The sequence below is a fragment of the Carettochelys insculpta genome, chromosome 11, assembly GCF_033958435.1.
Source record: "Carettochelys insculpta isolate YL-2023 chromosome 11, ASM3395843v1, whole genome shotgun sequence".
Taxonomy (NCBI): domain Eukaryota; kingdom Metazoa; phylum Chordata; order Testudines; family Carettochelyidae; genus Carettochelys; species Carettochelys insculpta.
In genome coordinates this window covers 694,922-721,073 of record NC_134147.1, presented here as the reverse complement: position 1 = coordinate 721,073, position 26,152 = coordinate 694,922, and the positions used below count along the sequence as shown (strand labels likewise).

Sequence of the window (26,152 nt, the reverse complement as noted above, 5' to 3'; positions counted from 1 at the left end):
CATATGCAGACCTGTCTTTCCCCCACAAAGCTCTCAGCCCCTCTGCCCTACAGACTAGGTGAGAATGGGGCAATGAAGCTTCCGTGCATCCTGAAGGGGGTGGACTGGGCAAAGGGAGGATGCCCCCAAGATGTCTTCCACTCCCATATTATTTTTAGGACTGTGAGAGATGGCACCTTGGATACCTGGCTCAGTTACCTGCAGGTGAGTGACTCAGGAGAATGGGGAGCTTCATCCTAGGTTTTAGAATCTCCAGCCCAGCCATGATGATTGAGAACAGGCTCAGCTGTCCCTGCGGTCATAGAACATGTGGAAGCTGAGAAGGGGGATATGTGTAGTCCTGCCACTAAAACAGCGGAGCCCAGTCTGGGAGAGCTTTACAGAACAGGTGCTGTATTGTTACCCTGTCATAGTCCCTGAGGTATTTCTGCCTCTGTTCCCTTCAGGCTCCTCAGAGGCACCTTACTGGATATCAATGCTCCAGATCCCACCTTTTCTTGTGGTGGGAACTCACATTCTTCTCCATCCAGACCAGAGCTTTATGGTTCCAGTTCACTTGCAATTGACTAGCAGGCTTGTCTGTAGTTAAGCACGTGGAGTTCTGCTCTCCCAAGCATTATGACAGGGAGCAACCAGCCTTCACAGAGCCCAGTATGTTATGTAGGACAATGCACTTGGGAGAAAACAGATCCTTGATCAGTGAATATCCCATGTGCCAATAGCATCTGGCAAATCTCACTGTAATACACTTGGACAGTTCTGTGCTTCCTAGCTCTCAAGCCCTATCCCAGGAATGGGAATGCAGGCTCAGAGATCAAGGACTTGCTGCAGGAGACACGGAGAAGGCCTAAGAAGCACACACACATGTATGTAGTAGTCAGCAGAGGTTCCCACCTGCCCAGAGAGGTGAAAGCAGGAATTACATTCTCCTGGCTCCCAACTCACTGCACCTTCCCACAGGCTGCAGGGTTTGGGCTCTGAGAGCTACCCAATAGGAAGCTTAATTCCATTGAAATGCAGAACCTTTGAGAGCTTGTGGTGGCACTGTTCCTGTGGGTATGGCAACACTGTGAAAGCCAGGCAGCCATGTATACAACTCACCCTACAGGCAGACGGACAGAAAAGAGGATAGTACTTTTTTTCCAGGTAGGTGTGAGAGACTGTGTGGGTTCAGCCTGTCTATATCAAGCAGAAGCCAGCCTCCTCTTGTGGGCAGGCAGGGGCAGCCTCAGTTTAGTGCCTAAGGGAAAAGAAGCCTTTGTGAGGCAGCGCCTGGCCATTTCCAGAAAGGCCCGGCACGCTGTCAGAGCCCTCAGACACCAAGGACTGAGGCACAATTGGCCAAAGGTGACATTCACCAGAGCCACAGCTTGGAGATGAGAAACAGAACTGCAAAGCAAATGTGCAGATGTGTCAAGTTCAATGGAATAAATTGGTTCAGATGTTCCCAAGGGGCTACCAGGAGCCTGTTCTGGCACAGCACTGAACACGTAGTCCTGGGTCACTAGCTCAAGTCCTGAGACCCGCCTGTTTAGTGCCAGGGCAAGGCCAGGAGCTTTCCCACCTCTCACTGCAGACACAGCAGCAGCAGGAGAACCAGTTACTGCCTCTGGACAGTAACGCGTAAGAGCGGCTTTCATCTTAACCGCCCTCCCTCCTGCGCTCTTCAGGGGTTTTATAGGCCCCCGCGTGGAAGCCTGTCAGAAGGTGTGGAAGGGAAGCAGCTGCTGGCGGGTAGAGAGTGATCTGACATGCTCTGAGCCTTCTCGGACGACACAAGCTCGGCGCACACCAGCGCGAGGCACGTGCGCCTGCCGTCGCTGGGGCGGACTCTCGGGGTGTGTGTACGCAGCAGCTGCGCCTCACCTGCCGGCGCCGCCGCTCCGCCCGCACTGCTGGCCGGCCCCGCGAGGCGGGAGGCGGGCGTGGTCGTATGCAAATGAACGAGCGTATTATGCACATGAGGGACCCTGCCCGCCCGCTCGCTGGTCTGACGGCGTGTTCTGCCCACGCGCGGCACAGAGCCGGGTCTGCACCTCCTGCGCACGCGCGAGGCTCGCAGCGGCGGCGGCGGCGCACCGCTCCTCCAGCAGGGGGCGCTCCGCCGCCAGCCCTGCGCAGCGCCGCGCTAAGCCCGCTGGGAGTCACCGCTCCGCCAATCCGGCTGGCAGCCCGCAGTGGCCCTGCCGGGGCTCCGTAGCCGGGCGGCTGTGGTGAGGGGCTCGGGCGGGTGAGTGACTGCGGGTGGGGCCCGGCCGAGCTTGGGGGAGCAGAGTCGCGGCGGCGGCTGAGGCTGGAGGGGGGGGCTGGTGGGAAGCCGAGGAGGGTCCCAGTTGGGGGCGGGGGAGCACGGGGGGGGGGGGGTCGGCTGAGGCTGGGGGGTCACGGGGCGGGGAGGGGCCGGGTGGGTGGGAAGGAGGGAGGGGGTCGCTGAGGTTGGGGTGGTGCCGGGTGGAAGGGAGGGGGTCGCTAAGGCCGGGGCGGGCCGGGTGGGAGCGAGGAACGGGGGGTGTCGCTGGGGCGGGGAGGGGCGGGCCGGGCGCGGGGCGGGGTAATTGAGGCTGGGGCGCACGGGGCGGGGCCGGGGGAACAGCGGTTGCAGGGTTAGAGGGAAAACGAGGGGTGGTGGTGGTGGTGAGGGCCAAGTTAAGGCTGGGGGAGCGGCGGTGCTGTGCTGCAGACGTGCAGAGACTTTCATATCAGGAATTTGTTCGCTTTGTTCTGTGTTAAAATTCTGCTGCATCCCTGCCCCGTGCAGCACGTAATCTTTAGGTAACACGTGCATTTTGATTTTTAACTAATTGTTTGAGTTTATTAGTTAAAATCAATTAAAAGTGTGATCTTTAAAAAAAATTTTCTCCAGTGTTTGGTCTGTTGTTCCTCTCTTGCTAACCGAGGGTGTCTTTATGTGTAGGCTCATAGACTTGGAAGGGCCTTAAAGAAATTAACAGTGTCAGTCCCCTGCATTCATGGTGGGACCATCTCTGACAGGTGTTTGTCTAACCTGTTCTTCAGCATGTCCAATGATGGACATTCCACAACCTCCCTGAGCAATTTATGCCACTGCTTAACCACCCTGACTGTTAGTGAGTTGTTCCTAATGTCCAACCTAAACCTCCATTGCTGCAATTTAATCTCACTCCTAGAATACTCAAGGAGCTGATAGAGGAGGTAGCTGAGCCTTTATCTATCATCTTTGGAAAATCATGGGAGACAGGAGAGATTCCAGAAGACTGGAAAAGGGCAAATATAGTGCCCATCTATAAAAAGGGGAATAAGAACAACCCAGGAAACTACAGGCCAGCCAGTCAACTTCTGTGCCAGGAAAGATAATGGAGCAGGTAATTAAATAAATCATCTGCAAGCACTTGGAAGGTGGTAAAGTGATACGGAACAGCCAGCATGGATTTGTAAAGAACAAATCATGTCAAACTAATCTGATAGCTTTCTTTGATAGGATAACGAGCCTTGTGGATAGGGGAGAAGCGGTAGATGTGGTATGCCTAGACTTTAGTAAGGCAGTTTGATATGGTCTCACATGATATTCTTACCAAAAAACTAGGCAACTACAATTTAGATGAGGCTACTATAAGGTGAGTGCATAAGTGGCTGGATAACAGTACCCAGAGAGTAGTTCGTAATGGTTCTCAATCCTGCTGGAAAAGTAGAACAAGTGGGGTTCCACAAGGGTCTGTGTTAGGACCGGTTCTGTTCAATACCTTCATCAACGATTTAGATATTGGCATAGAAAGTATGCTTATTAAGTTTGCAGATGGTACCAAGCTGGGAGGGGATGCAACTGCTTTGGAGGGTAGGGTCATAATTCAAAATCATCTGGACAAATTGGAGAAATGGACTGAGGTAAACAGGATGAAGTTTAATAAGGACAAATGCAAAGTGCTCCACTTGGGAAGGAACAATCAGTTTCACACATACAGAATGGGGAGAGACTGTCTAAGAATGACTACAGCAGAAAGGAATATAGGGGTTATAGTGGACCACAAGCTAAATATGAGTCAACAGTGTGATGCTGTTGCAAAAAAAGCAAACATGATTCTGGGATGCATTAACAGGTGTGTTGTGAACAAGACACGGGAAGTCATTCTTCCACTCTACTCTGTGCTAGTTAGGCCTCAGCTGGAGTATTGTGTCCAGTTCTGGGCACCACAGTTCAAGAAAGATGTGGAGAAATTAGAGAGGGTCCAGAAAAGAGCGACAAGAATGATTAAAGGTCTAGAGAAAGTGACCTATGAAAAAAGGCTGAAAGAATTGGGCTTGTTTAGTTTGGAAAAGAGGAGATTGAGGGGAGACATGATAGCGGTTTTCAGGTATCTAAAAGGGTGTCATAAGGAGGAGGGAGAAAACTTGTTCTTTGTGGCCTCTGAGGCTAGAACAAGAGGCAATGGACTTAAACTGCAGCAAGGGAAGTTTAGGTCGGACATTAGGAAAAAGTTCCTAACTGTCAGTCTGGCCAAACAGTGGAATAAATTGCCAAGGGAGGTTGTGGAATCTCCATCGCTGGAGCTATTTAAGAACAGGTTGGTTAGACATCTATCAGGGATCATAGAATCATAGAACAATAGAGCTGGAAGAGACCTAAAAAAGCCATCGAGTCCAGCCCCCTGCTCTGAGCAGGACCAAACCCATCAGATCAGCCCGGCCAGGGCTTTGTCAAGGCAAGACTTAAACACCTCCAGGGATGGAGACTCCACTGCTTCCCTGGGTAGACCATTCCAATGCTTCACCACCCTGCTAGTGAAAAAATTTTTCCTAATGTTCACCCTGGACCTTCCCAACTGCAACTTGAGACCGTTGTTCTGTGTTCTGCCATCCGTGACCACTGTGAACAGCCTCGCTCAGCCTCTTTGCAACCTCCCTTCAGTAAGTTGAAGGCTGTCATCAAGTCCCTTCTCGGTCTTCTCTTCTTCAGACTAAACAGCCCCAATTCCCTCAACCTTTCTAAATAAGTCATATGCTCCAGCCCCCTAATTATTTTGGTCGCCCTCCCCTGGACCCTCTCCAGTGTATCCACATCCTTCCTATAATTGGTTTAGACAGTACTTGGTCCTGCCATTGGGGTAGGGGGCTGGACTCAATGGCCTCTCGAGGTCCCTGCCAGTCCAGGTATTCTATGATTCTATGATTCATTGCTTCTTGTCCTATCCTTTGGTTTAGGAAAACCATTTTTCAGCTTCCTTCTCTTAACAGCCTTTCAGATGTTTGATAACTGTTATGTCCACTTTCAGTCTTTTTTCCAGACTAAGCAAACTCAGTTCATTCCATCTTCCCTCATAAGTCATGTTTTCTAGACCTTTAATCACTTCTGCTGCTCTTTTCTGGATCTTCTCCAATTTGTCTACGTTTTCTGAAATATGGCATCCAGAACTGGATGCCCTACTCCAGTTGAGGCCTAATCAGCACAGAGTCGAGTGCAAGAATTACCTCTTGTTTCTTGCTTACAGCACTCTATGCTCTACTGGAGAGATTGGAAAGCTCTACCATGACGACAGTCCAGGGTAACTGTGCGGTAGTGATTGTGCCATTGCTCTGGTGGAATTGGAGGAAATCCTGTGTTTTCTTTACAGTGCTTCATTTCTCCCTTTGCTGTCAATTGTCCTGTCTGTCCCCACTGACCTGTTCCCCCCCACCCCCTGCTCCCTCAAGCTTTCTGTGGTACTTAAATTGTTGGTTTGGGTCTCCGCTTTTCCTCGAAGTTCCTTAGTCTCCGCTCTGCACCGTACCTGGTGCTCTTTCCACTGGTGCAGGCACTCGCTTTGCACTGTTTGCTCCCTGTCTGCTGAAGCTGATCAGACAGCTGTTATCCAAGGGACTTGTGGGAGGAGTGCAGTGATTTTCAGCGTAGTGCTTGTTCACAAGCAATAATACATAGCACTGTGACCCAGAACACTGCTGGAAACTGACACATCTCTTGTCCTTGGCAGCAGCCTTTGTTTTTAGAGAACTGTGCTTTTGAACCAATGATCTGCTCAGGTGAGAACTTGGGTACCTAGGGGTGGCTCTGCTAATATTAAGAACAGTTCCAACTAGTGTTAGGTTTTCATTTTGAAAACATCTCACTAGTTCGTTCACTTTCAGCCAGATCAGTTACTGTCCCTGTAAAACCTTGGGCTGCTCTCTGACTCCTCTGCTTTGTGACCAAAGACATCCTTCTCTTGTCTTGTTCAGGCCTATCTGCCTTCCCCCTTCACTAACCAAGGCAGTTTTCTCTTGCACAAACTGTCTAACAGGTGACTGAGGTGTGTGTTTGTTCCTATCTCTGTGGGCACGTGGGGTGTTGTCACAATGAGCGTGGGGACTGCTAGGTTGGTATTTGTATCCTCTGGCTGTTCCTGAGCCTTTTCTCCAAGTAGGTGCTGATATGCTGCTGCCCCCACTGCCCAGTTTCTGTGCAATCAGATGAGCTCTTTGGTTGGTATAGAGCCCACGGGTAGATGCATGCTCCAGACAGCCCCAAGCACCGAGCTGTGTGATCTGGGTCAGGTGCGGGGAACATCTGAATTACAATGTGTTGTGAATGTCCTTTCTTCCCCTTCCCTAGACCCTGGGTGAGACTGAGGGTGGGACTGGTAGCCTGCTCCAGTGGCCTTCCTACCTGGGAAGTTAGGTCTTGGGGCTGGAGCCCTGTAATTGTCTGACATGTACACATTCAGCACCATACTGGGCACCGATAAAGCCAGGAAAAGTTAAGCAACCTTCTGTGCTTGCCTTTCATAACGATGGGCAAGAGGTAAGGGAGGGACCTTTCCCACCAGCAAGTCTCCTTGCTTGTAATGACAGTCTGGTGTGCCTACCCATTTCAGCTTTGGTCACAGCCGCTGTTCACATAGCTGTGAAGAATGACATCAAGAGGTGCGGGGACTGCCTTTCCGCGGAGGAACTACAGGCTGAGCACTGAGTCTGAGAAGCCGAAGGTCACAGGTATGTGTTGGCCACACCTGTGTCCTGTAATGAGTTCTGCACTGGTAGTAGTTTCTAACTGACACTGAAGGTTTCCCAGCTTTCACCCTCTAGTGCTGCTGCACCAGTGCCAATTCTTTGCTGTGACAGGGGTAGCCACAGTTTGCATCGGGGCAGCTTACCCCACTTCGGAGCAAGGGCAAGCTGTCTTGGTGCCTCATTCACTGAACTTCTTTGTTGCCCCTGTGCAGGTGCAGTTGGGCAAAACAACAGGGCAGATGAGACCTAAACCCCTCCTAAGAGCCCAGCGAGGTTCTGTCTCTCCTGGGAGGGGGCACTGCTCCAAAGGCTTCTTCCTCTTGTCTCTGTCCAAGACTCCCTTGCCCCGGTGGCCTTTCCTCTGCATGCAAAAGTGTGATGTCTCAGGCACCTTGTCTTCACCCATTCTGATTTGAGGAGCTGCTCTTGCAGTCCTTGGAGGCTCATCTGAACCCCCTTCTGGGCAGTTTAAGTGTCTGCTAGGAACTCCTCTTCCCATCTATGTGTTCAGCGCTTCTGGGTGCAGCACTGATGCCTTGAAGTAACAGCTGTGCCAGGGTGGTGCAGATGATTGTCTTGCGGTGGCATAGGGTATAAGAGCTTGTCTATCTGACAGGTCAATACGAGCCAAGCTGGGCTGTCACTACAGCACTCATTAGCTCCCCATGTACTCACTTGCTGTGTGGAGCCAGCTACCATGCACAGAAAGTTCCCTAGAGATAAGGCCTGGGTGGGCCCAAGGGAGGCCATGGAATTGTAAGTCAGCCAAGTTCACTTCATTTCTGTCCTCTATAACGAAACTTTTAAGTCAGTTTGGCTGCTGGCTCCTAGCAGTGCTGAAGAGTCCAGGGCTTCAGTTGGGTGGGCTCTCGTTAAGGAGAATTGTTCCCAGAGGGAGAATTGGGAAGGAAATGGAAGGTGAGGGGCCCAGCTTGTCTCTAAAGGAAGAGCTGAAACTCAATGTTCCAGGGAGATCCAGAAAGGGATTTGATTAGACCTAGGGGGCTGCACAGCCAGTCTCCTTATCTCCCAGCAGTTTGTACTTCTCAGCTCTGTTGCAGTACAGAAAAAAATGAATGCTGAAAACATGGAGGCACCATTAAATAGGTATGAGCATGAGATGAGAAGTTATAACTGATGAGGTTGCTCACTTTCTTACTGAATTTGGTAAAACCTCCTGTTTGGAGTGTGGAGAAATTACAGGTTACCAGCCAGTGTAGCTCCAGGAGAATAGATAGGGAACTGTCTCTGTCCTCTCCTCAGTATGGTTAGACTTCTCAGACCATCATGGGCCCTTGTTGTGTTGTCCGTGGCTTGCAAAGAGGACTTATGATGTCCCTAGTGATGATGGTCACCAGGCTAATATCTTGCTGAAGCTGCCTCTTCTGCTGCACAGAAGGTGACTTGGAGACCTGCACCCAGTGTGTTTCTCCATGAACTGGAGATCTCACCCTTAGCAAAGGAGGTGAAGTTGATGATGTTTCTGGGATGAGTCTCATGACATCCTGTTGCTTATCTTGCTTTTTCTGTTTGCTGCAGGGATCGTGAGCAGCAAGTTGCTGAATGACTACCTGCACCGCATCTTCCCTAGTGTTGATGGGATCCAGTCTGCAGCTGCTTACAGGTACTGGCTGCCTTGTGGCTCTGACACAGTAAGTGAAATTGCACCTGCATTGACATGTCTGATTGGGAGGTTCTTTCCAGAGTCGCCTGGTAACAAAGCATCTCTGTGATGCTGGGTTTAGGGGAAAACAAGCCAATGTCTCCTTTTACAATGGAATCTCACAGTTAGACTTCCAGTGCTTGAGTTACAGAATTGTGCACATGTAATTACTGACCAAACTTGCTTGGAGATGTACAGTAGATGTGGTGATTGCAAGAATTTAGGGCCAGCTGTGCTTCCCTCTGATCAGCTGTGCACATGCCCAATCTGCTTATGCAATGGCAAGTACTGGAGAAATGTTGTGTAAACAGTTTGGAAAATTGGGTGGACAGTGCCCTGTAAACTAAACACAATACATAACACGGTGACTCTGCCTACAACAGTAACGGCCATTCAGTTATCTTGGTTTTGAAGCCCTGTCAACTGCTTGTGCAGGCAAAAGTAAAACTAGATGCCCAGCTGTGGCACTGAAACTCTTCATATGCTTTCAGCTGTGCTTCGCATTCGGTGGGTCATGATCCTGGGGCCTCTTGCTGCATAACTCTTTCTCCAGCTTTGCCACCAGAAGCCATGTAGGCTTGAGGTGGGTGCAGGTGCTGTTGGAATGGTGTGGAGCCCTCTGATGAAAGGGTTCTCTTTCTGTCTGCCTGTGTTTAAAATAGTATGGAGCGGGGATTACACTTCTCCCTCTGTGCTTAGATACTGAGCTCCCATCTGAGTTGTCATTGCCTCTAAAAATAACACTGGGCCCTCTTGGCTGCTGGTAAGCTGAGGGCATGGGAGGGGTTTGGAGAGGGAGAGAGTGAGAACTGTGTCATGTTACTTTGCCACAAACTTTCCAGCTAGTGTGCCTTGGAATAGTTCATTTGCATTAGTGTGTCAGTTTTCAGAATGCCAGTTCTTTTGTGTGATGAGTGGGACCTTAAAAACATAGGGATTGTCAGACCAGGAAAGGTGGCTGGTCCCACAAATGGGCTGCTTTTTGGATGTCTCTTTTTTGCCTTCCTGCACTTGAGCTGAGAGGTGGAGGGCTCTTGCCTGATCCCAATACATTACCACCTCAGCTGAGGAGCAGCCAAGCACAGCTCTTGGCTAATGAAATGTGCCATATTGAAGCAGTTCTTTTAGTCTGCTGAGCTCTCTGGTGGTGGTCTGTACTAAGCACAGTGGGGGCTTCCCTTAAACATCCCCAGAGCTGTCTCAGTATACTGCTGGAAACTGTCCTGTCCTGTGATACCTACAAAATCTGGTTAGTGGCGAGGCTGCAGGTGCTCCATGACCACTTCCTGTCATGCTGCCCGGTACTGTCTCACTGTTTTGTTGAGCACCTCCATCTGTCTCCACTGTCCCTGGCTTCATACAGTACTTAGACTGACAGCTCTCTGGGGCTGGGACAGTCCTTTTGCGCTGTCTGTACAGCCTCTCACACAGAGCGGCACTGTGGTAATAGTAATACAGTGGGCCAGTTTCACAGTACTCCCTCTGAGATTGCTTTGATCTCAGCTGATCAGCACCAACACTTTTCGGCCTCTAGTAATTTAGTTTCTCTCTCTGCAAATGCTTCTTATTCACCTGTGTCAGCCTTTGATCTTAGCATACTCAAGTTTCAGAGGGGTAGCTGTAGTAGTCTGTTTCAGCAAAAACAATTAGAAGACCTGTGGTACCTTAACAAATGTATTTGGGCATGAGCTTTTGTGGGCTGCAGACCACTTTGTCAGATGCATGAGGTGGAAACTTCAGTTTGGCAGGGATATATACATACTTACAAATCTTGGGTTAAGGATACGTAACAGAGAGGGGGAACTTCTTAATGTGAGCTTACTACAAATAGCAGCAAAGGACAGTGCCTGAGAGTCAGGCAGCTCAGGCTTACAAGCCACCCAAAGTGTGAACTCATTAAACCTTGGTGACACCTTGAATTCTGAAGGGATTTATTCTTTATTCCCAGGAAGCTACTGACATTCCAGAACCTGCAGGAGCACCTGGATGGACTGCTGGCAGAGGACAGTCGAGGTAGGAGATACTGTGTGTGCCTGGTTCTCTTCCTTCTTTCCGAAGGGAGACAGCTTCTTAAATGAGCTTTCCAGTGTTCTGATTCATTGTCTATTTAATGCTTGTGTTCGTAGCACTTGTGGGCTATCCCTGCAACAGATCAGTTCTTTGCTGTAACAACCATATTTCCAAATGGCTAGTGGGATCCTGGCTCTAAAGAATGGACAAACTCATTATTCAGTGACCTCTTGGGTAGGTGCGCCCTTGCTGCTGAGGTTTCACATTAGAGTAGGTGGAGTGTCCTGTTTTCCCAAGGAATATGCAGGCTTGACAGTCTGTGTGGCTTACTGTTCGGATACATTCTTCTGTCCCTTGCTATTATCTTCCGTGGTCTGAGGGACTTATTCCCTCCACTTGTCATTGAAGTGCAGCCCAGAAAAGGTGATGCTTTGCCTCTTCATGTTTCTAGTTCTGAGCCCGTATCTACCATGTGACTGTCCTGCTACCACTACATAGAAATGTCTGATCCAAAGTTTGGCTTGGGCTTTAGCTTTGCCAGCCTCTGGACTGGTTTGAAGCCACAGCAGCTGTCAGGGTAAATCGGGGTGGGGAATCTCCAGCCCAGATGCGTTTTCTCAGGGTTAGTTGCTGGTGGACCACCAGACGCTTTCTTTACCTGAGCGTCTGCAGGCACGGAGCCTCTGGTTCACTGTTGTTGGCTGATGGGAGCTGCGGGAAGCATTGTATTGGCCCACGCCACTCCCCGCGCTCTCACTGGCTGGGAGTGGTGAACTGTGGCCAATGGGAGCTGTGAGGCTCTGTGCCTAAGGACGCGCAAGTAAAGAAAGTGTCTGGTTGCCCACCAGTTGCTAACCCTGACAGAACCGCATATGATCGGTGTGCCAGAGGTTCCCCACCCTCAGGTAAATTTTCCATGTACTCTGTGAGGCTGACTTGTGACTGAGGTGCTGCATGGTTAAAACGTCACGTGTTGCTTTGAGAACTTTTGTTTAAATTCCACCCTGACCCTGCTTCCCGGCTGTCACCTGGAAGTGCTGATAATCTGGTGCTAACACTGTCTTGCCGCTCCTGAGCTGCAGCATCCAGGTGGTATTCTATAGGCTAGACCAGGCTGTCTGCAGCACTCTTGTACTACAAGTGCCATGTGTTTTTCTCTGCTGCTCTGACTGGCTTCCATGCAATTATCATTTCAGATCAGGCAACAGAGGGGCGACTTGGTCCCTCCACTGTGGTGTTGGATCACACCAGTGGTTTTGAGGGACTCCTCCTGGTTGATGATGACCTGCTTGGGGTGAGTGTGACAAGGAGAATGGTGTGTGAAATGGTCTGTGGGGATCTCACAGTCTGTCTTCAGGACTTTGGCGTCCTCTTGTTGTATGTTCCTCAAAGCAAATCCCCTGCCACCCTTCTGGGGTGTGGTGTTAAATGAAGCTCCTGAGTGAAACGGATGCTGCAAGAGGAAGAGTTCTAACAGTGGCTGCACCTCAGGCAAGCTGCTCCTGCTCTGGTGGTATTGCATAGTGTGTTGACCAGAAGTTTGAGGCACTGAGGTAGTTCTCAGTTGTTTTTTGACATCCCCTTGAGGTTGCATTGCATTTAACCCAGAGGCTGTGGCTCTGCACGCTTAGTCAGTGAAGCACGAAGGAAATATTGAGGGCAGATCCACTGAGTAACCAGAAGTCTCTGGTCAGCAGGGGCCGGGAAAGTCCATCATCCTTCCCTTCACTAGCCTCCTCAGCTTGTTCCCAGCTCATGTTCCCTGTGCTCCTTCCATGGTGCTGCACAAGCCATCTCCTCTGCTCAGACCACTTCTCTCCTTCATTTACACCATCCCACAGGCCAGACAGCTCGGCTTCCTGCCACTCGCTGAACCCACTGCCCCTCAGGCACATGCATTGAAAGAGCAGATTGGTACAGTCTGCTGGGCGCTAGCAGCTTTTGCACTTACCATGGTGATCCTGCCCATCACTGTCTCCTTATGTCCCTGGCCCTGTGCTTACCCCTCTGTCACAGCCTCTCGTTCTTCTCCACTGTCCCTGCTTTTCTTGCCACCACCCCATCACTTTCCTCCCCTAGATGTAGAGTGCACTGTCAGACTGGTATCAGAGGGGTAGCCATGTTAGTCTGGATCTGTAGCAGCAACGAAGGGTCCTGTGGCACCTTATAGACTAACAGAAAAGTTTAGAGCATGAGCTTCCGTGAGCACAGACTCACTTCTTCAGATGCTGAAGAAGTGAGTTAACTCACGAAAGCTCATGCTCTAAATTTTTCTGTTAGTCTGTCAGACTGGGTGTAAATTGCCTGTCGCTGTCTGAACCCCCCAGCCCCCAGCTTGTCAGCCCTGAAATCCGGAGCACCTTGGGGCAAGGGTTGTCTGTCCTCAGTCTCTGCAAAGAACCCATTGGGTGAATACCCACTAGTCCTTGTCTCCTGGGTGGCTGTACTGCACCTGTGACTTCATCCTAGCTTCATGTGGCTATTCTAGGATCCAGACACTTGCCCTGCTCCTGAAGCGCTCTCAGCAGCACCTGCAGCAAGCTGCATCTACCAGCTGCTGCTGAAGTGCCCTGCATGTGCTGCGCATCATCTAACCTCCTAATGTGTTTGCACACACCATGTGTTCTGGGATGTGTGCAATCTAGGTGGCTCCAGACTGACTGCTGCTGGTGCAGCTCCTCAGTCTGTCTGCCTCTGGGATTCAGGGAACTGATACACTGCCTTTGATAGCAGCTGTCTCCCTGATTTCTGTTGGCAAAATCTCCCCTGTGACTTGGGCTACATGCAGCGATGGGGCCAGGGCTGGGAGACCTGTGGCCTGCCTCAGCTATAAAAAAAAAAGAATCTCCTTTCTTTGTTCCTTGCTCCAGGTGATTGGCCATAGCAACTTTGGCTCCATCAGGGCCACGACTTGCGTGTATAAAGGTAAGGGCAGAGATCGTATGGTGTGGCTAGAGAGCTCGCTATGGCAGAAGGGAGTTCTTAGCCTGTGCAATGTGGCTCTGTCGTCCCTGCTCTTCTCTCTCCCTCTCCCTCAGGGAAGTGGATCTACGAGGTGCTCATCTCCTCCCAAGGGCTCATGCAGATTGGCTGGTGCACACTCAACTGCCGGTTTAATCAGGAGGTACTGAACTGCACTGCTCTGCAGCCTGTTCTTGGCCTGCCTGCTGAGGTGGGGCGCACGTTGTTCTAAAGCCGCTCACTTGGTCACTGCTTCCCAGCATGTGTGCACGCTAAAAGTCAGCTCTTCAGACAGTACAATAATACAGCCCTCACAAAAGCTGGTTGTGCAGCATTTGCAGAACAGGGTGCAGTGCAGGAGCCCTGTAAATCCCTCGTGTGGGGTGTGCTCTTGCTGGATGCACAACTGGGACAGCAAGTGCTGCGTCTCAGGTTACGTAGGGTGTCTCTGCTGCCCTCCTCTGGCAGCATGCTGTTAGCATGATGTGCAGGGCTGGTGGGAATGGTGGTAGCATCTGGGCCTGAGCATGGTGGTTTCCAGCAGGTGCTTTGTGGCGTTTTAGGCTGGCCTGTGCAGAACCTGGAGAGTCTGGCCTGCCTGTTTGCATGTTGTCCCCGAGTGTTGGAGTGATTGAGAGGGCGGGCGTGGGGAACGGGCAGCTGCTGGAGGTGTTGCAGGCACTAGTGTTGGGAGTGCAGTTTACTCCTTTCCTTTTGTTTGGCTGGCAGGTTAGTGGGGTGGCACCGCGCAGTTACAGGATCGTTGCGGGTGCTTTGGGAGCGCACGTGGCAATCTGCTGCTGCCCCGGGAGGGTCACAGGTGTGGCTCAGTGTTGGAGCACGGATCTGGGAGCCTTGTGACGGAGCTGCTGGATGTGAGGTGCTCAGGCTTGGCTCCTTGCTCCCAGTGAGCGCCCCTCTACTCTTGGCTTCTTCTCTGTGCAGGAGGGGGTTGGAGACACGCCGGATTCATATGCATACGATGGAAACAGGGTGCGCAAGTGGAATGTCACCACCACCAACTACGGTAAAGTAAGTGCCCTGCCCTCAGAGGCTGCCCAGAGCCAGCTCCCCTCTGCTCTTGGGCCAGTGCACCAGGTCACGTGTTTGGTCACGAGTGGAGTGCTGTGACTGCAGGCTCTGGCTGTCTGCACCTGCCATGACTATGTCAGTGGTGACTCGGGGGTGCAGAGCGGGGCTGGCTCTGCAGGCAGGTGAGCTGCACTCAGCAGAGCACCGAGGGGAGGGGCAGTCCAGCTTTCAAACCACCTGTCGTCCTCTTTGTGGACACCAGCTGGGGAAGAGCTGCTCTCTGCTTTGGGGAGGGCCATTCCAAGGGTCTGCTCCAGGTGAAGTGGCCGGATAACACTCCTGCAGTCCTGTGGAGGAAGGGGAGAGAGTGGGGAGCAGCTGGGGGAGGCTGGTAGGGGGTTTGTAGGTTATTGTAATGAGGCATGAATCCAGTGTGTCTAGTCAGTCTGTTGTTTATAAATGTCCGTCAAAGTTACAAAGGTGAGCTCCCAGGCTTGTCTTTGGAAGGAGTTGTTCAAGCTTCCTGTGTGGATGAGGACTGAGAGGTTGGATTTGGGGTGACAGGGCTGGGAAAATTGGTCACCCACAAGTGCTTGGGTGTATGTTGTCTTTTGGAAGGCTCTTGTTAGCTCTGCTTTTTGCAAGTGAATTGACATGAGCTTTTCCAGGGGTGAGGGGGTGCTGCTGAGAGACAGTCCCTGGGAATGAGGCCTCCCCCACCAACCCTGGAGGCACTGTATCTCACTGTGCAGACTGCCCTGAGGCCGGAGACTCCAGTTTTCCATGGGTCTCTGGGTCCGCCTGGCCATACCAGAGCTTCCAGGGCCCTGATGCGGAGCAGGAGCCCTGACTGTAACTGGTGGCAGCTCCCGGTGCCCTAGAAGTCCCTGAGACCCAGACTGAGCTCATCCTCACAGGGAGTCCCAAACTGCTGGCTGGGAAATCAGCAGTTTGGAAGCTCTGAGCCTCTTGGGATCTGTGATAGCACTGCAGTGTACACTGGCCTGGGCCAGGGACGCCAGAGCTTTCAGATTTCTGGGCCAGCAGGATCCCCTAAGCTCACATTAGCATTTGGCATTGGTGTTTCATTTTGGAAGTGTGAATTAGTGTGGGGGGTGGGAGATTTCTGACACATGGGAGACTCAGACAAATTTCGGTTCATTATTTTTCATAATGCAACCAAATTTCCAAACTGCAAAACATCCCAGGAACTAGAAATTCTGGTTCTTCTCTTATTGGGGAGGTATCTGGCCCAGCTCTGGCTAGGGAGTATCCCCGGGAAGCTGGTTGAACACCTGGATAAGCCTTTCAACCTTTTCCTTCTCTTTGTGCAGTCCTGGGCGGCGGGAGACATCGTCAGCTGTCTGATAGATCTGGACGAGGGGACCATTGCTTTCTGCCTGTAAGCATCTGTGCAGGGCTTCCTGCTGCCTTGACTGGCCCTGCTTGCAGGGTAAATGTTCCTCTTTCCTCTGTTCTCAGCAGGCTGCCAGGCCTTGTTTGAGCTGCCAGGACTATTGTGCTCCCATGGCCCAGCCCTTGGCCACACTAGCAGTACTTTTCCTTCCCCTGGCTCCCAATGGTCTCTCGCAGCCTCCCCCAGAGGTGGTCTCTGGATGTGGATGAAGCAGTAATCTCCTCCAGGCTGTTAAAGCTTCTGGGTGGGGGGGAAATTCTCTCTCTCTTTCAGGAATGGCGTGTCTCTGGGAACAGCTTTCGATAACATCACCAGGGGAGCTGGCATGGCCTACTTCCCCGCCATCAGCCTCTCCTTCAAAGAGTCGGTGGCTTTCAACTTCGGCAGCCGCCCGCTCCGATATCCTTTCACAGACAGCTGGGGGAGGTGCAGCCAGTGCCTAGACCAGTCTGGGTGAGGGGAGCTGAGGGCACAGGCCAAACTCTACCACCCACAATCCTGTGCTTGCTGGGCCTGCTCTGCTGTGCTCTTGGTCATCCCTCGGACTGGAAACCGGAAGCGGGGTGGGTGTGGTGGGAGGCTGGCAATACAAAGGACTTTTTCCTGTCCCAGGGGTATTCCGCTTGCTCCAAAGTGGTGCAGTTCTAGTGCTGCATCATCTGAGAGCTCCGGAGTGCCAAAATGCTCTTATCCCTCATGCAGAAGTCTCAAGGGCCAGGAGCATTGGCCCCCTTTGCTACAGCCCTTCCTGCCCTCCACTTCAGGCCAGGGGTGCGCTGTCATCTCTGCTGGCATGGCAGAAGTACCTTCCGCATTGGTGGGAATGGTGGTCCCTAGCTGAGCAGCTCTCGGGCATGAGGGTCTTGGAGGTGATCTCCATCACTGGTGGGTGCAGGAGGGTCCCAGCAGCACTTCAGTAAGCAAGGTGTGAAACAATTGCGCTTCCTTGTGACCTCCTGGAAAGCCCAGCCTGTGCTTAGCGCACAGGCTGACAAGCATGGGGTGCCCTCAAGCTCTGGTCAGAGTCGATGGACTCTGTAATGCACCACATGCACAGCAATCTCCTTGCAGAGCCAATGGGGCGGTCTTCTGGGAACGGTTTGTCTCCTGGTTGGTGGACTTTTCTTAACACGCCAGCACTTATCCAGTGGAGGGACATCGCCCCCTGCAGGACCCGCCCACTGCCGACCTGGTGAGAGCGCACAAGCTGCTAGGCTACTTGAAGAATGTAATTCACACTGGGATCGACGTGTTGGTGAGTTGCCATCATCAGCTTTGTGTCACTGAGATTCTAGGGTGTTTGTGCTGCTGTCTGCCCCCTGCCTCCTGTGATTGGTGTTGCAGGAGGGGAAGCTGGTGGAGAAGGACACATCTACCTGGCAACTACACGGAGAGCCCACAGTGCTGATCGCCCTGGCACACATCTTCAACCGCTTTGCACCTCTCATGGTGAGTGCTGGCTCTGCGCGTGCTCCCCACAGCACTCGCAGGGAGTGGGACCGACAACGCTGCCTTGGGTTTCGCAGCTGCCCCCTAAGGCAGGAACGGCGACAGAACTAGAGTCATTTGTCGGGTGGGTGGGAAGAGTACTCAAAAAGTTACTTGCGTGAAAGTGCAGCTGCTTTCACCTCTGGATGCTTCAGTACAACGGAGATGTGGCACATGCATGTGTTTACTTTGACTCTGTTTTCCAGCAGAACACCAGTGACTTGTACTTGAGTACACTCCCTCAAAAGCAGCTACACTTTTATGCAGATAACTTTTTCCATCTCCTATGGGGCGGCTGCTCCCATGGCCTGCCTGAGGTAGAGATTTTGCATAGGGAGCCTGAAGGCCTCGTGTTTGCTTGGGGGTTCAGTGAGCTGCAGGGCGCTGGTGGTGGGGTGAGGTGGGGACTGCACTGCACGGGTTAGTGGGTTGCGGGGCACCCTGTTCTGGCAGTTGGGCTCTCCTTTCGCACCTAGCGTAACCCACTTCTGCCTGGCGCTTTCAGAGTGGGCTGGACTGTTCATGGCATCAAGCCATTTTCAGTCTGCAGGAACATCCATGCGTGGCAGGTGCCACCTGTGCTAACTCGCGCCGGAGCACAGCAAGTCTACAGCTTTCCAGCTGGGTCTGGTCCCGCTGTGTAGCACTGAGAGCCCATTCTCTGGTGCCCTGTGGAGCTGCTGAGTTCAGGCTTTCCGTTTGCAGTGCAAAGTGTACCTGGTGGAAGACGTGCTCATGGACTTCCTGTTGAGCATCCTGGAGCAGGGGGGAGCTGTGGAAGCACATCCTCTCATCCAGCAGCTGCTGGATCTCATGTGGCTCCTCATGGAGGTGAGTTGCTCCAGCCCTTCCCTCTGTGTGTGTTCATGCCCCCTCCCCCACCTTGGTTCTCTGACAACAGGCAAAGGTCAGGATCTAGGCTTCCCATCTGCACTTTCTGGCTGCGACCTGTTGTGGCACATTTTCACAGCTGAGCTCGTTTTTCACACCGTCCCCCACTCCCCACAAAAGTGGCTTTGCCTGCCAGCAGCACCAGCATCTCATATCATACATCTCTCAGAGAGCTGGAAGGAACTTTGAGAGGTCATCAAGTTCAGTTCCCAGCACTGCTGATCACCAGGTCTGACAGATTTTCTTCTTCTTCTTCTTTTTTTTTTTTTAAATCTAACCTACCCCAGAACCTTGAAAGGTCCCCGATCAGGGCTTGATCTTACAGCCCTGAGTTTATAAGGCCAATGCTCTAACCACTGAACTATAGCTGTTCTCAGCACACTGGGCCCTGGCTGCCTTGACTGCAGGAGGGAGCTGGAAAGATACAGATGTATAATTAGAAATTGCTGGGCATAGGGAGCTTCTCCAACCCAGTGACCCAGTTCTTCGAGTTAACAGCTGTCCTTTGTGGGGAAGAAAAGTCCCAGATCATCCTGGAGAGCTGAGAAAAGCTCTTTCTGAACTGGACTTTTCTAACTTCCCTAACTTCCCTAACTTTAAATGCACTCCAGTGTTTGTTGTTTCCCTTCCTGCTCGTGTGACAGTAAAACTCTTAGTCTCGATTAAACTTTCTTACTAAATAGTGGTTATTTTGATACTTCAGTCATTACCAGCCAGGCGCCACCTGGGAAAAGTCAGAGACCGTGGTATTGCATTGGCTGCAGTGGCCACTGGTATTGAGTTACTGAAATACAAACGTTCTAGGCTCAGCCAGACCAGCCCGGGCAGGTCAAAAGTTTATGTAACCCATATGGCTCTCTCCAGCCAGCTGTGGCTGAGTACAGGGCCTCAGAGCTGTGGCCAGACAGCTGTGGGGAGCTACAATGCGGACTTTTCATCAGCTGGGTGCTGGGTCTGGGGGCGGGGATATGGGAAGGGGGGCTGCTTTCACCCTTCCATCCCAGGCAGGTGGACGGTTTGCAGCATGGAGCCTCATGGTGCCTGTGTTCCAGCTGCCACCATCACTGAAGGGGTTGGAGAGGCCCATGGTGAAAAGTGAATGGGCATGATCCCTGGCTTCCCAGGTGCAGTGCCCCTGTGGCCACGCTGGGCCTCAGGAGACTTTCCATTCTTTGACCCAGAGTCTGGTTCATACATGAAGGCTGCTGCTGGCCAGTCCTAATAGCAACAGTGTGCTGATGTGTTAGAATGCCCTGGTGCAGGTTCCACTGCCCAGCTCCCAGCCACCTGAGGCTCCCCAACACGGGGAAATACAGGGAGGAGTGTGCCTCTGAGAACTGGGCCCGCTGACATTATGACTGAAGAAGTTAGTGGCAGGGGCCAGCAGGGAAGGTAATGCCTGTGCATGCTCTGGCCTATGAATGCCTGGTTCATATCGCCAGTATCTGGCTGCGCTAAGGGGTCAAGTATGACCCTTTCCTACCTAGGTAAATGCCATTTCTGTGTGTCCAGCCAGGGGCTCAGGGCTGGTGCCTCTCTTGGACCTGATTGGTCATTCCTGAAAGGAACAGGCACCTTCCGTCCCTCCTCACTTCCCTCCAGCTGTCAATTTGTTGTGTGTTTCTCTTGCTCTCAGGATTACGAGGTGCAGGAATGCCTCAAGCAGCTGCTGATGTCCCTGCTGCGGGCTTACAGGTTCTCTCCCATCATCCCAGACCTCGGCTTACAGGTGAGTGGTATCTGAGAGTGGCTGAGAACAGTGACTGGCTCAGGAGTCTTCCTGTCCTGGCGCTGGCTTCAAGTGTCCCAGCGCAGAAGGGAGTCTGGAGTCAGACAGATTTCTGCACAAGAGGGGGCCACTCTGTTCCTCTAGTCTGATCTCCTGTGTGACGTGGGCCAGAGACCTGCCCCAGAATAGCACCTGGAACAGAAAACAGCTAAAGCGTACGAGTGAGGGTCCCTGTTGAGGTTGATGTAGCTGTTTCACGTGCCCAGAGCTAGAGCTTTTCGAAGTAGTGGTCTCTGTTGGTCTGTGCATGCTCCACTGTGTTGCCTCATGGTTTTGCCCATGGTGATGAAGAGTGGGGTGAACCGACTGTACCCTCAGCTGTATCCCTTGAGTCCGCATTTCTGGTGTCCTGTCATCCTTGGGGTTCTGGAAAACCGTTTTCATTTGTTGCTTAGGAATTGGGATGTTTTGTGTTGTCCGTTCTCATTTGTCAAGGTTCCGTAGGGCCAAGGACCAGGGACACCACTGTGGCAGTTTTCTGCCAAACAATCCCCAGCACACATACGTCCCTCCCATAGCACCATAGTCAGGGTCGTCCAAGGACTTTGGTGGCAATTTTCATGTCTCTGGACTCGGGATGACACTTTGATCCTCCCCTGGTGCACTGGGATCTGGACACAGGACTGTGATTGATAGTCGGCACCTCCTGCTCTCATTTGTTCTTCCTCCGCAATTAGCACCAACCCTGCCTGTGTGGGTTGAGGGACACCAAGGCCATGGCAAGGTGCAGTAGCTGACTCTCCTTCCCTGCATGCTCAGCAAGGCAGAGCCCTCCACTGTAAGAAGCACCTCATGGAAGTCACCCCGGGGCACAGTTGGTCCTGGCTAGGAGACAAACCCGCTCCCCATACACTGCCACCAACAGTCCATGAGTGCAGAACCCCTGGCTGGTGTCACTGATTCCAGTGCTGCAGACGTCAGGGGGGTCTATCCGTGAACTGTGGACACACGCACGTAAAAGTGGTAGTAAGTCTCCGTCTAGGTCTGAAAAATACAGTGCCCCCCCATGGTCCAAGGCCCACAAGTCCAACAAGGCTGTTAGCCTGATCTTTCAGTATCCTGGCAGCACTGAGACAGGGCCCATTACTGACTCCAGTCCCAGCCAGAGACTTGCCACTGCTGACTCCCAGGAGACTTGGGGAAACTCTGGCCTCATGAGCTGCCCACCCTGGGGAAGGGTGAGGTCTGCGTGCGTCCTGGCACGCCTATCTACCAAGGGAGCTCCAGGCCGTGCCCTGGATCTGCCACCTTCTGCTAATGTTCCTAAAACACACCCTGTTCTGTTGGCTCCGTCAGCACCACCATTGGTGTGGGATTCTGGTCCTGAGCCTGAGGGTCCCGCTGTTACACATGGCTCACTGATCCCATTCCACGACTGCCAGATGGGTCCTGCACATCACCCTCCGTGTCATTTCAAGTGAATTCAGTGGTGATGTCTCACACCCCTAGGGCTCTGCTCTGGTGGCTGAAGCCTCTCCAGTTCTGTGGGTTTACCTCACCCCTCTGGCAGGCTCAATTCACCAGACTGACCTCTCGTGCTCGTCTGAGATCTCGTGCTCCTAGGAGCACAGGAAGGTGCGGAAGTAGAGTAGAGTGCATGAGTCTGCAATGAATGCCTCGTTCGACACACTGGACCTCCGTTCTGCAGTGCCGTCATTTTCCTCCCGCTCTTCTCCCCAGTGGAGTGCTACAGGGAGCAGCACTCGAAGAGGAGGTTACTTACCGGTAACTGGAAGTATTTCAAAGTACGGTCCCTGCCGATACTTCAAACCCTCCCTCCTTCCCCTCCTGGGGTTCCGATACGTCTGCAGTGTGGGAAGAATGGAAGACGTGAGCGCATGAAGCAATGCAACGTGCATGCAGGGACTGATAGACACTGCTGCTTAGCTCCAGCTCCAGGAGCATGTGTGTGGATGTTGCCTGTGGTGGCATACAGACGGGGACCACCCATCTCAAAGTGCCTACGGTAACAGGTTGAAAAGAGACTGAATGGAAGGAGAACCCAGGCCAGGCCTTGGCAGAGAGTTTTGGTGATTACTTACCCACACTGTTAAAAATGTTCGCTTTATTTCCGAGCTGCATTTGTCTCACTTCAGTTTCCAGTCATTGGCTCTGACCTTTTGCAGAGAGATTCAAGAACCTATTGTTAAATATTTGTTCCCCAAGTAGGTACTTACAGCCTGTGATCAAGGTACCCTGAAACATCTCTGTTAAACCGATAGACTCGGGGGGCTCAGCCTGTCTCTTGAGCTGCTGATCTGAAATGTGGCAGTGCATGGTTACAGCTACAGTTGGGCTGGTATCCCTGCCCTTGTCCCTTCTCTGGGCTCAAGCTTTTCCTGACTCTGTTCACTTCCCCTTTCTCCCCAGATCCACTACCTCCGGCTCACCACGGCTATCCTGAAGCATGAGAAGTCCAGGAAGTATCTGCTGAGCAATGTCCTGTATCCTTTGCAGTTCCTCTCATTGCCATGCAGCCCCTGAAGATGCAGTCCATTTCCTCTCACTGGGTGCCCCATGCTCTGAGGGGAGCCAGGCTGGGGTCTACTGTCTGCAGGAAGGGTGGCTACCATTCTCCAGCCCTCTCGCCGACTTCTGAAGAGGGGAGGGGAACTCTCCATACTATGCTGCTTCCTGCTTCTGTCCCATGCCCAGCTTTTCTGTGTCCTTTGCAAATCCCTTATGCCTCTGGCCAACCCCTGGAGTGAAACCACAGAGAGAATTCACCCATGCAGCTTTCCCCCCGTCAGCCTGTCTGTTCCTGTGTGATCCTCCTAGTTTGCAAGCACCTCCTGAGGAGCTGGTGGGAAAAGAGGCCTACCTTCTAACCCTATCTGGGTGGCGGGGTTGCTTTTCCCTGGCTGGGGCTCTTCATGCGGCTGACCTCCTGTGTGTGCTCCCAGCTGGATGCCTGGGCTTGTCCCTTAACTCCCGCTCAGCTTCGATGTGCTCCGCTCTGTGGTCTTCTTTTACATCAAGAGCCCGCTGCGCGTGGAGGAGGCTGGCCTGCAGGAGCTCATCCCCACCACCTGGTGGCCAAACCGTTTCACCAAAGAGGTGTGCAGAGCCGTGCCTCAGCTGAGAGCCGGGAGAGGTGCCTGGGCTGCAGGGCAGTGGCGTGTGCCTGTCAGGGCAGGTGCTGACAGTGGGGGATGATGGTGGGGTGAAGGCAGGTTGACATTGAGGGTGACAAGCCAAGGCTGAGGTGGAGGTGAGGGGCATGCAGGGCTGGGCAGGGTGAGAGGCAGAGCCGGGAGCTGGGAAAGTGACCGAGCTGCCTCCTCGGAGGTGTCAGAGCCAGCCTGGAGGGAGCGGCAGCACCACGGAGCCAGATGCTGAGCCTGACCGAGGGAGGAGAGAAATCAGCAGGGGCTGGACAGGCCCTGAGTGCTGGTTCCCATGTGCAGAGGCCTGGTCATGGACCCACCTGATGGGCCGTGTTACATGAGAACTGGCAGGTCTGTGCTGTGTCCTTGCGCTGGGCGACATGCTGGGTGGGGGGGCACGGGGGCAGGCATGGCTTGCAGGAAGGCAAGGTGCAGGGCTTCCTCCCCAAGCTGTTGCCACAATACTGTGCTGTTGTTCTGGCGCCATGGGCAGGGCGGCTCTTCCCGGCTTCCGCCTCAGCTCTGATGCTGCAGGACAGCTCCCAGCTTGCTGCCAGCTGCCAGGCTTCTTGCTCTCCTGGGGTGGAGTGGGGAGTGCTGGGCCTTGTGTGCCTGTCCTGGGCTGGGTTAATTGGCAATGGTGGGGCAGGATAGTGCAGTGGTTTGAGCAGTAGCCTGCTAAACTTGGGGTTGTGCGTTCAATCCTTGAGGAGGCCATTCAGGGATTGGGGCAAATAGATGTCAGGGATGGTGGTTGGTCCTGCCAAGAGGGCAGGGGACTGGACTAGATGACCTCCCAAGGTCCCTTCCAGTTCTAGGAGATCTCTACCTCCTATTATATCACATATCTCACCCCTCACCCAGGGCAAGGAGAACAAGGAGGTGAAGGAGGAGAGCGCCGAGGAGAGGCTGCGCCGGCGGGCATATGACAGAGGCTGTCAGCGGCTCAAGAAGCGCATTGAAGGTCTGTGAGGGGACCAGCACCTTGCAGAGTTGTGGGGCCACAGGCACTCAGGCCGTGGTAGGATGGGCTTGAGCTGACCTTGGCTGCAAGCCGCAGGCCTGTCAGTGCTCCCACAGCCCTGTGCCACGCCAGGCGGAGAGGGCCCAGCAGCCATGGACACAGTACCATGCTGACCTGAGTGTGCCTGGGGCACGAGCGCAGCCTGAGTACCCACAGGAATGGCTGAATCTGCCCCCATGCCACAGTGTAGGGGGAGTGGAACCTCCCTATGGCTTCACGCAGTGCTGGGGTTGGGCCCGCAGGGCGGGGAACATTGGGCAGCGGGTGCTGGCGAGCTGTCTGAGGCAGTGGCTGCCTGTGGCATGGGCTGGCTGCCTGCTCAGAGTGCTTCCTGTGGCGGCTGACTTGTGTGTCTCCTTCTCTCAGTGGTGGAGGAGCTGCAGGTTCAGATCCTGAAGCTGCTGCTGAACAACAGAGACCGAGGAGCTGGGGTAAGTGAAACAGAAACAGTTCATGGCCTCTGTAATGTGGTGCTCATGGACTGTAAGGCATTGAAGGCAGAGCTGCCCAGCCTTTCCCCTCCCAGGGCTGTGTGGGCACCTGGCTGTTCTGCTCCCTGAGCTCAGGACTCTGGGAACTGCATTGTCTCGTTCTGTGGTCCTCGGCGTCCAACGCAGAAACCAAAGCTCTTCAGCTCAGGGCTTCCTTCCTCACTGGGGCGCTTGTGAAGTGTTGTTCCCACCCCCTGTTGGGTGGCCTCTGAAAGCCCCGTGCGTGTGCATAGCAAACCGTGTTCGCTCTGTTTGGCCACACTGGCACAGCCCAGCGGGGCCCTACTGACTACCCCACAAGCACTCACGGTAGGAGGCACTGCTGGTATTGATAGAAAGTGGGGTGGGCACTGGCCCTGCTAAGCCTTGTTACTTAGCGGCGCTGGTTAAGTCGCTGTCCAGATGGCAGCAGAATGTGGCTGTCCGTAGCTTGCAGGATCTGTGTGAGGGCACCTAGGGCTGTTCTCACAACTCCCCACACGTGCCAGGGCCGTGGGATGCATGTGGGCTCTGGCATAGCTGGCTCTTCGATGGTGCAGGCCAGAAGGGGAGTTGGAGGGAGACGTGGAGCGTACCGGGCATGCATACTGCCACCAGGAGACTAGGAGGGTCCCCAGCAGTGAAACTGGCCCGTGTGCCAAGGGCCCTGCCAAGGACTTTGTGTCACTCGAATCCCAAAGGGCTTCTGGGCACGACTTTCAGGCTGGGGAGCTGGGTGCCAAAGCAGAGAGGAGAGCACTTGGGATTTGCACAGCTGGGTAGACGCCACATCCCCTCTCCCTCTGGCAGGGGGAAGCCTCCAGATACATCTTCCTGAACAAATTCCGCAAGTTCCTTCAGGAGAATGCCAGTAACCGAGGGGTAAGTCCTGGTGACGGCACCGTTGCTGTGGGCAGTGCCCTTCTCTGGAGCCTGTGGGATGGAGTGGGAGCTAGCTGCCTGGGCTCTGGCCCCTCCTGGCACTGTGACTGTCCCGGGGCAGAACCCAGAGGTCTCAGCTCCTCCCCACGGTCCTTGGGAGTGTGGCTTGCACAAGTGGCGTGGGCGGAGGGGACAGGCGTTAGGGCAGCAGCGCAGCCAAATGTTTTAACCCCTCTCCCTGCACCAGTGCTGTCATCCCTGTCGGGCGCCATTGCTAGCAGCACACAAGGCAAATAGGGCCCTGCCCTCCCCGCAAGGCCCTGAGAGCAGCGCGCCGTTGGGACGGAGTGGGGCAGGCAGCGTGGTGATAGCTGGAGGTGCTGCCGGCCCTGTCGTGATGCTGCCGCCACCCTCGCCGCCTTGGGCAGGAGCCGTGTGAGCGCAGTGCAGGGGTGCTGCTG

General features: G+C 53.4%; 1 protein-coding gene across 3 annotated transcripts in view; it reads left to right on the top strand.

Moving 5' to 3' along the window:
- Positions 1-2,153: 2,153 nt before the first annotated feature.
- RNF123 (ring finger protein 123) overlaps positions 2,154-26,152 on the top strand; it is a 63,413-nt gene continuing 39,414 nt past the window's right edge. For 2 of the 3 annotated variants that reach the window (XM_075005287.1, XM_075005285.1), the window contains exons 1-19: positions 2,154-2,230; positions 6,822-6,939; positions 8,497-8,581; positions 10,569-10,633; positions 11,827-11,924; positions 13,501-13,555; positions 13,669-13,754; positions 14,537-14,623; positions 15,958-16,025; positions 16,314-16,439; positions 17,181-17,295; positions 17,385-17,489; positions 18,234-18,359; positions 20,056-20,148; positions 22,579-22,652; positions 23,148-23,265; positions 24,180-24,279; positions 24,706-24,770; positions 25,620-25,691. In XM_075005287.1, coding sequence (XP_074861388.1) covers positions 6,858-6,939; positions 8,497-8,581; positions 10,569-10,633; positions 11,827-11,924; positions 13,501-13,555; positions 13,669-13,754; positions 14,537-14,623; positions 15,958-16,025; positions 16,314-16,439; positions 17,181-17,295; positions 17,385-17,489; positions 18,234-18,359; positions 20,056-20,148; positions 22,579-22,652; positions 23,148-23,265; positions 24,180-24,279; positions 24,706-24,770; positions 25,620-25,691 — 1,620 coding nt within the window. In that variant the 5' untranslated portion in view covers positions 2,154-2,230; positions 6,822-6,857. Of the gene's footprint in view, positions 2,231-3,319; positions 3,342-6,821; positions 6,940-8,496; positions 8,582-10,568; positions 10,634-11,826; positions 11,925-13,500; positions 13,556-13,668; positions 13,755-14,536; positions 14,624-15,957; positions 16,026-16,313; positions 16,440-17,180; positions 17,296-17,384; positions 17,490-18,233; positions 18,360-20,055; positions 20,149-22,578; positions 22,653-23,147; positions 23,266-24,179; positions 24,280-24,705; positions 24,771-25,619; positions 25,692-26,152 lie in introns of those variants that run through there. The other variant, XM_075005286.1, reaches the window with a different exon arrangement.